Source organism: Hoplias malabaricus, chromosome Y (assembly GCF_029633855.1).
Source record: "Hoplias malabaricus isolate fHopMal1 chromosome Y, fHopMal1.hap1, whole genome shotgun sequence".
Taxonomy (NCBI): Eukaryota; Metazoa; Chordata; class Actinopteri; order Characiformes; family Erythrinidae; genus Hoplias; species Hoplias malabaricus.
Genome location: NC_089820.1, coordinates 51,743,505 through 51,755,909, shown reverse-complemented (window position 1 = coordinate 51,755,909; position 12,405 = coordinate 51,743,505). Strand labels below are relative to the sequence as shown.

Genomic DNA, 12,405 nt, shown 5'->3' with positions numbered 1-12,405 from the left:
TTGTTGTTGTTGTTGCCACTGACCATTCTGTTTTATGGGTATAGACCACAATAGATTTACTGACAGCCTCTGCATCAAAACTAACTGCTTAGTCAGAAGAATGGAACAATTTCTCAGTGATACAGTTCAGAGTCAGGTTCTACTCTTGTGTTAGCTGGCTCCCTACTCCCTAAGTTTTGCACAGCATGAGAGTTACAGCACTGGAACCTGCACCCTGACAATGTACAATGCATCTAACAATGAGATATTTGGGATCAGTCCTGTATATACAACTCCACACTGGCTAATTAGTGCAGTTTTTGGTGGATGAACAAAGATTTTTTAAGTCATGTTGTGCTCTAAGTAGGGAGTAGGGTGAGAATTGGGACATGGCTTGAGCCTGAGAAATGATGAACTGTGTACTACTACTATAAAAAAGTTAGTTTCTGAATGAGAGTGAACTTCCTTTGACAAGAAATTTCAGTTTAATTAGTGTATATTAATAAACCTTTAAAAGATATGTAATTAATCTCTGGCTTGTATAACTTTCAAAACAATACAGTAGCATAAAACTGATGTTATACATCATGGAATTTATTATTATTTTTTAAAAACAAACTGCTCAATCAATATTAATTTATTTAAAAAAATATATGGACATTTATTTATAATAAAAGTATAATTTTACTATAAAAGTATTATAGTAATTTATTTAACAGTATGAAGTTTTTCCACTTTATAATTTTGCCTTTACTTTTCAGAACAACTGAAAGACATTCAGAAACTAAAGGCACTAATTTTGTCTGATCCTTGTTACAAAAAAGTCCTGTGGTGCACAACAGTACAGGATCATTGTTATATTTTGCATTTCAAAATGTGCCAACATTTCTGTGTTGTGGACAGGTTAGGATTAGTGGTAAACCAGTCATGTACCAGCACCCACCAGTTAACTAAAATAAGGCTTTCTTATTTCCATTTACTTCCTTATTTACATAAGTTCACGTATGAAAGTTGTTATGGTGAATTATCCAGATCCATTGTCTTTACATAAAGAACAGTTTTCATTTCAAAAACATTCTAATGCATTTTTTGGTAAAATGGTGATTCCCTGTCCATTTTTGCTCCTAAAATACTAGGCCTTTCTTGAATGCACAATAAATCACAATTACAGTCACCTGCTTCACATCACAGTTTATATATAATAAACACTTTTTAATCAGCCCTAAATTACCACATAACTAGCTCTTCGTAATATGTTGCAGTCCTGTAAGTCAGAGATGGATGTATATTCATAAAAATTAAATAATGCTTACCAGACAAAACCTGAAATAAACTAAAACCAAAGTAAATATAAAGTAATACCTTACTTTTTAATTTGCATGTTCCATATATTTCCAGCTTTTTTTAAATTTGAGGTTGTATTTAATCACAGTAAAGACTATGAGGAGAATAAGAGTAGATTAAGGTGCAAAAATACATGTGATTGTTCCTCAGTTTTAAATCTTTATACCAGGTGTACATAAGGAAAAGTCTCCTCAGTTCTCCATATGCCATATTTGCCTCAGGGTGTACTCTGGAATTGCGTCATTGGAAAGGTATTTGATTTAAGGTTTGGAAATGTGGTCAGTTACTGTAATACAGAGGTTTGTTTTTCCATTTCCTGGGCAAAGCTGTGCTTCTGCTACTGAAAGTAAACTGCGTTCAACTCTAAATAGAAAGGAAAAGACCTCATGAGTCATTGTCTGTGACCTGCACCTGTCAGCAGATCCATGTGTGAAGGCGTGTATGTTTGTAGCTCTAACATTCTCCCTTTTTTAAGTGTAAGTGTGAGTTTATATGACAGATCATGTTGTATATGTATGCTTTTTTAGAAACACCTCCTCCAGGCTACCTCAGTGAGGATGGAGAGACCAGTGACCATCAGATGAACCATAGCATGGACACAGGTTGGTTATTGACAGACAACAAGCACCCATAGACTCTCATTTAAATAACACTGTTTCTGCAGTTTGAATATCTTGTACGTTACTGTGAAACTTTTATAATAGACAGAATAATTCAGAATTTCAATTGACTTTATCTCCCTCTCCAAACCATACAAACCATACAGATTTTCCAGGCAGTGGTAAATTAGCTTGTATTTTAAAGTAATTTGTAAATTTGGCTTCATACGCATTCCAAAGCCACCCTCCTGCCCAAAGACCTCCCCATTTCAGTGTTTATGGGCATTGTTCGTACTAGCAAATGGTATGTTACGATTGTGAAAAGGATATATTTTACTAATTTTCTCTTGCTAACAAGCTCTTGCTATTGTTTAACATTCTGGAAGACAGAAATTACCATTATTTTGCAATACATTTGATTCATTTACATATTCATTCAGTCATTCATTGTCTGTAAGCGCTTATCCAGTTCAGGGTCGCGGTGGGTCTACCTAGAATTTATGGGCGAAAGGCGGGGACACACCCTGTAGGGGCGCCAGTCTTTCACAAGGCGACACACACTCACTCACAAACTCACACCTATGGACACTTTTGTGTAACCAATCCACCATTGTGCTATTCTGACTAGGGATGGGCTGTCTCAAAATTGTAATGTGGTATACGGTATTACCATGGGGAGGGTGCGGGGGGTTGCACTGGAGCTGCACTGAGCCTTATATCTGTGAGCACAAAGTCGAGTGAAGGGTTTTCTGAATGTTTGTGCTGTGCAGTTTATCTCAGCACAAACCAACAGTGTACACCAACACACATGTTGATGATAAAAAAAAAACATTTCTTAGAGAGAAAATTTCAGCGACTGGTTTTGGAGGAAGAGAAAAGTTTGAAAATACGCAAACTAAGACGATCATACACTGTTTAGAAGCAGAGCTGGCCAGCTAACAGGCACTTGAATTAGCACACCAAAGCACATAATTCCAGGGAACCGAGGCTCAAAACACACATAAATAGAGAATAAAGCCTCATACTTGTGTCCACAAAGTTGAGTGAAGGGTCTTCTGAGTATTTTGTCTGTTATCATCCTGATTCCTCTCTTAACCCAAGCTCACTTCTAAATTCACAACTGCAGTGGGCTACTGGGCTTGTTTTTCTCAACCCGTTTTCAGAATGTCACATCTCCAGTCAATGAGCTCCCACAGCGCCCCCTCCCTGTGGCTCACTTAAATGCACAAAAATATTGGGCCATGTGCTTAAAGACACAGAACAGAAATTTGACACAGCACACACACGTCATAAATACTGCCCTCATTTATACGGTATACGGTATTATTATACTGCCCAACCCGAATTGTCCATCCATTATCTGTAACCGCTTATCCAATTTAGGGTTGCGGGGGGTCCAGAGCCTACCTGGAATCATTGGGCGCAAGGCGGGAATACACCCTGGAGGGGATGCCAGTCCTTCACAGGGCAACACAGACACACACACATTCACACCTACGGACACTTTTGAGTTGCCAATCCACCTACCAACGTGTGTTTTTGGACTGTGGGAGGAACCCACGCGGACACAGGGAGAACACACCAACTCCTCACAGACAGTCACCTGGAGCGGGAATCGAACCCACAACCTCCAGGCCCCTGGAGCTGTGTGACTGCGACACTACCTGCTGCGCCACCGTGCCGCCCCCAACCCGAATTGTGACAAAGATATATAAGTACAAAATACATACATATATAGGTACAAGATTATATGGTCAAAGTTATTGTGAATTCTCTGCTGATATCAAATATTAGATGATGGAACTCAGGAAGTGAGAATATGATTACAACCCCCTTAATAATACTTAGATTTTACTGTGAAAATGTTATGGTCTAATCATAGGACATGCATATTCATATATGGCCAAAGTAAATCATATCAGCATGTATGATCTGAGCTTTGTTTTGGACATTTCACTTAAGTCTTATCTATAGCTGACAATATTTGCTGTTTTTTTTATAGGGTCACCAAACTTGTCACCAAACCCTGTATCTCCAGCACACAACAACTTAGGTAAGAGTTTTATATGTGTTGAAACATGTGGGTGTATGTGTTTGCTTCTTTGGGTATTTTGTGTTTTGAATTTGTCTCTCCGGTGGCTATCCCAGAGGAAGCCACAGCTGAATGGACCTTTTGTCTTTCTTCAGTCTAATCTGTGCACTCGCACTTGGACAAATACCGCCCACACTCCACATGCGTTACAGTATCCTGTCCCTCATTATCTGAAGTGAGAATCCCACAGGGCACTCGTCTTCCTCACTGTTGTGATAATAAACACCCCAGTTCTGCTTATTTCAGCTGGGTTTCACGTTTATCCAGCTTGGACCCTGAAGCCCTTTTGTATTTTCTCCTCTTTTTTATTTCCTTAATTCCTTTTTTTAAAAGGAGTTACAGGAACTTTTGGTGTGTTTATGAACTTCTTGTCATAAGGCAGTAATTTTCTCCTGTCCAATTTATGGTGGTGATTCCACTGCCCTGACTTTTATTTCTGGGAATCGGCTCTTGCAATTGACATCACTGTGTCATCGATCTCCACCCATTTGTTATTTTTAACCCTCTTTTTTCTGTCCTTTGGCTTGTCTTTTCAGTGTCTGCACTTGACCATTCTTTGGCCATATTTTCTCTCCCCCTCCTTTTCTGTGACTCCCTCCCTTTCTGTGATTTTTTCTCTTTCAGACCTACAGCCTGTGACATACTGTGAGCCAGCGTTTTGGTGTTCTATATCATACTATGAGCTGAACCAGAGAGTGGGTGAAATCTTCCATGCGTCCCAGCCATCTCTCACAGTAGACGGCTTCACTGATCCGTCCAACTCTGAGCGCTTCTGCCTGGGCCTGCTGTCCAATGTTAACCGAAATGCTGCCGTGGAACTCACCCGCAGACATATCGGTAGACTCATACGCTAATGATGCACTAATATGGAGTTTTATTGATATTGTTACCATTGTCCGTTCACAATTCATTAATGGAGTGCAGTATAATGCGGGTTAAAAGGGTCATTGATTAAAACTGCATAACCATGACTAAATTTGACTGTGTACAATAGCTAAACTAAACCTCACAGTTTTTGTCAACATCTACATTATACTTTACACTTTAATTTGGAAAAGTGGTGGCAGCTAAACTTGAACAGTGCAAAATTAGAGTGAGGATAACATTTTAGTGGAAATGGTTAGTAGTGCTTTTAACCCTAAGTATAGCAAAATACTGTCAAAGGCAGAAGAACCATGAAATGATGGTTCTGGATGCTGTAATAAAGTTCAGCATCCAATCATTATTTTAAACACCAACTTAAATTTTATTTCTTTGGATTCCACTTTAGCGACAGCAGTAATTTTAATGTGTGTTTTACAGGCCGAGGGGTGCGTTTATACTACATCGGAGGGGAGGTGTTTGCGGAGTGTCTCAGTGACAGTGCCATTTTTGTCCAGAGTCCAAACTGTAACCAGCGCTATGGCTGGCACCCTGCCACAGTGTGCAAGATTCCACCAGGTAAGCGACATCACTTAAAAGTAGTTAAATGGTTCCTCTGTTTATTGGCTTCAACAATCAATATCTTTTTGATCATATCAGTGATATTTTACATTAAAACTACCAATAAATACCTTACAATAATTCACTAATCTGTCGTTTAAGAGTTACAGAATTTAACTATAACCTGAACTTCTTGCTAGAAGCCATTGTAAGGATTTGTTAAATTTCCTTTTAGTTTATTGATATTTTTTGCCGGAGGAGTTGTGAAATGCCATGACAAAATACATTGTATATGATGTGTATGTGTGTTTTCTGTTTTTCATCAGGCTGTAATCTAAAGATATTCAATAATCAGGAGTTTGCTGCACTTTTGGCCCAGTCAGTGAACCAGGGCTTTGAGGCTGTGTACCAGCTGACCAGGATGTGCACCATCCGCATGAGCTTTGTCAAGGGCTGGGGAGCAGAGTACAGGTGGGTCCCTGCTCCGTCCTTTGTTTACCTTAATATAACCTGGACTCTTTTTCATCACTTCAGCTATAACTAATTTAATTAGTATAGCAACGTTGCTAAAAGCAGTTGTATATCACACAGTATATTTCTCATATATACAGTCATAAATACAGCTACAGTAAATCTGCATTTTAAAAAGAAATCTGTCTCTCTCACCTTTTAACTGTGTTTGTAGCAGAGGGATATACAAGGAGAATTTAAAAAGGAGACATTTCCTAGTTCTTTATATTTCTGTTCCTCACTACATCTGCTGTTCATCTTAGCTGTTTCAGCCGTTCATTACATAAAGGCAAAATAGTTACCTTTGCCAAGACAGCTTGGGAAAACAGTTAGGTCCCCTCATTACTAAATCCAGTTGAGTTTGAGGTACTCATTAAATCTAATTATTTTAATTCTCCTAGGCGCCCCATGCCATGTAAGCCTTGCGGTTTCTTTTCCTGTATTTTGTTTCCTCATTATTTACTCATAGATCATGTTAGCAACATGAATTGTTCTGTCAAAATGTCAGATGTTTTGCTACGATTTAACATTGAAGTAAATGACAAAAAATATAAGCCATCAACCCTATTGATATAGAATAATAACAGAATAAGGAATACATACACAGTAACTGTGTACGGCCAAGATGAAGTAAGTCAGAGTCTGGATGTGGGAATCAGGTTTCTCTGGGACTGGATGGATATAGTCCATTGAGTGTTGGTGCAGTGTTTAGAGGAGAGCTGGTGGTGCATGACCTGGCTGGCCAGTACTGTTTGCATGAGAGGGGGCAGTTGTCTTACTTTTCATGGACTGGTTTGGTTGCTAGTGAAAGCCCCTTCGGTGGATGAGCACCTGGCCTTCCGCAGGTCGGCATGCCAGCCATGTAAACTATTAGGTCTACGTTAGCAAGTCACACCACTCCAAAAACAAATACACACCCACGTGCAGTGGGAAGTGTCAAAGTTTCCTGGTATGAGCCCCTTACATTCCCTCCCCCTCACCCACCCCCACACACTCTCTCTCTCTCGCTCTCTCTCCCTCTCTCTCTCTCTCGCTCTCTCCCCCTCTCTCTCTCTCTCTCTCTCTCTCTCTCGCTCTCTCGCTCTCTCTCTCTACCGTGAGTAATCTTACTGTTGGAAAGGGAGTAACCAAAGCCATAATCGAAACCAGTTGTGCATTTCCACTGAAGACATTTCCACCGCAGTGAAAAGAGAGAGTTATACTGAGTGGGAGACAACAACAAAGGACAAAACCAGAAAAGAACTGAGGATAGGAATAAGAGAGGATCCAAGATAGAAAGACTACAAAATAAGCTGTGGTTTCCAGACAGTTTGCTGTATTTCAGGAGTCACTGTTATGCTCTGTCTAAACCTCTAAGTCAAATAGATTTTCTCCCTGAGCAGACTCTTTAACAACTGCTTAATCCTCTGTTTTAAACAAGTGAAATTTCCTTTCGTTGCTGATTCAACCCCAGAATACCTGCTAACCCTAAACTTAACAGCTTTGAATCTGTGTGACAGCATATCCCATAAAGACTGTTGAAGTAATCTTCCCTATAGCAGAGTCAGCTCTGTTTTAGTTTTCCCATAGAGTCTCATATTCTGTCATATCTACCTTTATTTCAGCTCTGTGGTTTACCTCTGACCAGTCTAACCTTAGTCAGGAGAATACTATGACACGTGAAGGCTTCATCCTCAGCAAATACCTCTGTAATGTTGTTAAATGGGTTACAGCGGAGGATAGAGTTTTGAGTGGGGGATAGGGATTATGTAACAGTGTATGTAGTAGCATTTAGGACTGCAGCAGCATACCATTTGAATGATGTCTTATTTCAGTCTATGCAGTAGTATTTAGGGTTGTGGATGCAAATGGTCAATTCAGTGGTTTGGTGATAGAATATTTCAATATGTGATACATGATACGTGTAGACAAAATCACATTAATCAGAATGGATTGATTACTTTTAATTCAGCAACATGATTTTCAACATAGGAGTTGGTGTGTTCTCCCTGTGTCCGCTTGGGTTTCCTCCGGGTGCTCCGGTTTCCTCCGGGTGCTCCGGTTTCCTCCCACAGTCCAAAAACACACGTTGCAGGTAGATTGGCGACTCAAAAGTGTCCGTAGGTGTGAGTGTGTGAGTGAATGTGTGTGTGTGTCTGTGTTGCCCTGTGAAGGACTGGCGCCCCCTCCAGGGTGTATTCCCGCCTTGCGCCCAATGATTCCAGGTAGGCTCTGGATACCCCGCGACCCTAAATTGGATAAGCGGTTACAGATAATGGATGGATGGATGGATTTTCAACATACCACTTGTTTGTTGTAGCATACATTTCCATGACATGAAGCAGTTCTGTAATACAGCAACAAAGAGAGGCCATTTTATTTTCCCTTTGTTTTGGATGTCATGAGCTATAAGCTATACTGATCAAATGTAAAACATAAAACAAGTCTTTAAAATGTGTTTATGTGCAATGAATATTACATTATTCATTCATTCATTATCTGTAACCGCTTATCCAATCAGGGTCGCGGTGAGTCCAGAGGGGGCGCCAGTCCTTCACAGGGCAACACAGACACACACACACACATTCACTCACACCCTCACACCTACGGACACTTTTGAGTCGCCAATCCACCTACCAACGTGTGTTTTTGGACTGTGAGATGAAACCGGAGCACACGGAGGAAACCCACGCGGACACGGGGAGAACACACCAACTCCTTACAGACAGTCAGCAGGAGCGGGAATCGAACCCACAACCTCCAGGTCCCTGGAGCTGTGTGACTGCGACACTACCTGCAATACCACCCGAATATTACATTAATGACAGGTTATTTTTTTATTTATTAATTGATGAACTAAAACTTTCCCCAAATATTCCCCAAATAATATAGTTGACAGGTCGTTTATTAGCTACACTGATATAAACAGGGTGTCACAGCTACCACTGTTCTCTTCTTATTTTTATTTGCATTAATCTAAAAATAAAACCAAAACTAATCATTCAATATTCAAACTAGGTTGTTTACTAGCTTCCTTGATATAAAGCAGGCACTCACAGCTGTTTTCTTTACACAAATTAGAACCGGTCTGAAGCAGCATGGCTTACAAACACAAACAAAGTATAAAGAGCTTTTGCAAGGACACTAGATTCTGGCAAAATAAGGCATTTCCAGATCTATTTTTGTGTTAAATGAGCCAAACCCTGAAACACTAGACTATACTACTGTACTCTTTAAAATATACATATACAAAATTATTACTTATGACTCATTTTTGTTGGAATAACTAAGCAATTCATCACCACTATTGCACATTAAACTGAATTCCACTTGCAGCGCTGTGCCAACAGCAGTATCTGGACCAGTAAGTCCTTCTACATTAGTGCAGTCAGTATGTCATATTTTTTTCTATTCCTCACATGCGGAGAAGAATAATGTAAGGTAGAGCTTTAACCTGGAGAGAGGGGAGTAAAGGTTTTTTCTATCACTCTCTCACACACTCCCATTTGTACATTGTCTTTCATCTTCCCTCACTGATTCGCTCGATCCCTAAAGCACCACCTCACACTTCCTCTGCCTCCCTATCATTTTTCTCTGGCCACCATAGCTGTGGCTGAGAAGTTGCTGGCAGATGAAGGCCGCTGCTGTGAGAGTCACTGAGAGATGTAACGGGAAGATCTAGCAGAAAGTATGAAGCAGTATCTGGAGAGAAAGAGCAGGACACGCAGAGAGGAAATGAGTGAGGGAGCTGCCCTTTGTTTGAACATATCCTGAAGTGTCAAAGCAACTATTAAAGCCAATTAGGAGCACATAGTGGTAACCACAATGGAGAAGATTTAAAATGACTTTGTGTTTGTGCGTGTGTGTGTGTGTGTGTGTGTGAGAGAGAGAGAAAGGCACAGAGCATGCAAGAGCTTTACTTCTTTTAAGGCTGGAAAAGAGACATTTTTTGCTGCTTAATTTTCTTCACATTACTCTGAACATGATCTAAAAAGCCCAGAGATTTTATTATATTTATTTAATATGTGTAAAACTAAATACTCATAGAGCATCAAAGACAAAAGGAAGTGTGGTGCATTAGAGTGAGGTCAAGAGCGGGGGAGTGGGACACAGGCAAGAGAGTAAGACTCCGGTGGAAAAGAACACAGTATCAATGGCGCTAGATGGGGTCTATGAGACTAGATGTGTGTGTCTGTACACGTGTCTGCTTGTGTATAATAGAGAGAGAGGGTCTGAGGCATTGTGTCAGCAGTGTGGAATGTAGGAGTGTGTTTGGCAGTGATGGTGGTCCTCTGAGGCTGGAGCTGTGTGTGTAGATTTTTGTAGGGCTGGATGCTGTAGAAGTTTGCACAAATACTGAAAGCTCAAATCCAGACGGCTTGGCAGCCTCTACACTGCTACTGTCAATGCAGCCCCATCAGCTCTGTCAGGCCCTGCTGCTGTATTATTTTAATAATATAATAGGACATTATTAAATGGGAGTGCTAGGGCTGGCACCTGAAACCTCAGTCTTATTAATCAGTTATTAAAGCTTAGTGTCCCAACAACTATAAATTATTCAGGGTAGTGTCGCAGTCACGCAGCTCCAGGGGCCTGAAGGTTGTGGGTTTGATTCCCGCTCCGGGTGACTGTCTGTGAGGAGTTGGTGTGTTCTCCCTGTGTCCGTGTGGGTTTCCTCCGGGTGCTCTGGTTTCCTCCCACAGTCCAAAAACACACGTTGGTAGGTGGATTGGCGACTCAAAAGTGTCCGTAGGTGTGAGGGTGTGAGTGAATGTGTGTGTGTGTGTCTGTGTTGCCCTGTGAAGGACTGGCGCCCCCTCCTGGGTGTATAAGGACTGGGTGTATTACCGCCTTGTGCCCAATGATTCCAGGTAGGCTCTGGACCCACCGCGACCCTGAACTGGACAAGGGTCACAGATAATGAATGAATGAATGAATACTATGAAACTGATACGTGTAGCAGGACTGGACCAATGTATCATTGTCCAATAAAATCAACCGATATACAGCTTCGGTGTATTTATTAATATTGAAGGAACTCCTGGATCAAGCATTGGTGTGTCTTATAGAAAACACACTGTTTTAAGGAGCTTTGGCTTAACAGGCTAAAGTTAATAAAAACATTTCATACTTTCATAGTGAGGAACCGAATAATGCACTAATTTAAACTCTTACAGTTTCAATATTAGTCAAATAGTTATGCGATTCAACACCTTTCTCTCATATAATTGTTCTATAACCTTGTCTCTGCCCTCTTTCCTCTCCTTCCTAGGCGGCAGACCGTGACTAGCACCCCCTGCTGGATAGAACTGCACCTGAATGGACCCCTGCAGTGGCTGGACAAGGTGCTGACCCAAATGGGTTCCCCCACCATCCGCTGTTCCAGTGTGTCCTAGGAAATACAATTCCTCAAAAAGAACAACACATGACCAGACCAAACCTAGAACTGAAACAGGAAAAAAACATTTCTATGGGAACTGGGGGTAATGACCCTGAAACTCATCGGCCAATAAGAAACCACATCCTCACCTGAGAAAAACACATCCTCTTTCAGTAGCACTTTCAGTAACACGTTCATCTCAAAGAGGAATTGTTCAGTAAACAGTACCATTTTGTTTATATTTTTACATTAATACACATTTTTTATGAGGCGCATCCTTTATAGCTTGTGAGATTTTGATATTTAGATTCATTTTGGTGTCTAAGCATGTGTACCCTTATTTTTGGTTTTGTTGAATACAACAAAAGGTGTATTAGCACACACCTGATGTAAGAACAAGTGCTCTCTACGTACATTGAAATATTAATGAAGTTTTATAAATTTCAGTTATGTCTTTATTTTTAGGGCATTTGCGTTTTGGTTTTAACAAAATGATAGAAGAAAATCCTTGTTGTATGTACCGTAATGTACATGTTAATGTGATTGAGCAAGAGCGCTCCGATCTATGAAAACTGTGTGAAAAACGATCTCTCAGAGAAAAGTGACACTTTCAGTATTTAAATGTATTCAGCCCTCTCTTGTTCAGAAAAGTCTTTAAAAGATGTGGCTGGAGTGAAAAAAATGCAGTTTATTGAGAGCCATAATTGGTCAGTGCCTTGGGATGCAAAAGTGAAATTCCCAGTGATAACCATTAACTGTTCAATTTTAGTGGAGTATTTTGAAGGTCACTCTACAAAGACATAGTAGCACATTCAGCACAGCTGGGCATGTGAGCAGAGTCTATGCATTATACTGCTTTAGGAAAACAGAACAGGGTTAAGTGTGTGGGTGGGTGGGTGGGGGGCAATTGTAGAAGGATGAAAGGCTGTTATTCCTCTTGTAGTAGTTTTTAATCTGTCTATAAGGAGCCAGGCCAAGTCTCACTGTGTGTATGTCCGTGTGCACATTCTCTTAAGATGTGCTTATAGTAGCAGTTTAATCTGTGGCCCAGCTGTCTCTCCTGAGTGTGTGTGTGCCCTCCTATTGAGTTCAAATAGCCC

General features: G+C 40.5%; 1 protein-coding gene across 1 annotated transcript in view; it reads left to right on the top strand.

Moving 5' to 3' along the window:
• Nucleotides 1-12,175, top strand: part of LOC136678084 (mothers against decapentaplegic homolog 3) — a 28,825-nt gene extending 16,650 nt beyond the window's left edge. Inside the window, exons 4-9 of the mRNA XM_066655913.1 lie at nucleotides 1,851-1,925; nucleotides 3,925-3,975; nucleotides 4,639-4,851; nucleotides 5,317-5,454; nucleotides 5,763-5,907; nucleotides 11,198-12,175. Coding sequence (XP_066512010.1) covers nucleotides 1,851-1,925; nucleotides 3,925-3,975; nucleotides 4,639-4,851; nucleotides 5,317-5,454; nucleotides 5,763-5,907; nucleotides 11,198-11,321 — 746 coding nt within the window. The 3' untranslated portion in view covers nucleotides 11,322-12,175. The remainder of the gene's footprint in view (nucleotides 1-1,850; nucleotides 1,926-3,924; nucleotides 3,976-4,638; nucleotides 4,852-5,316; nucleotides 5,455-5,762; nucleotides 5,908-11,197) is intronic.
• Nucleotides 12,176-12,405: the final 230 nt, after the last annotated feature.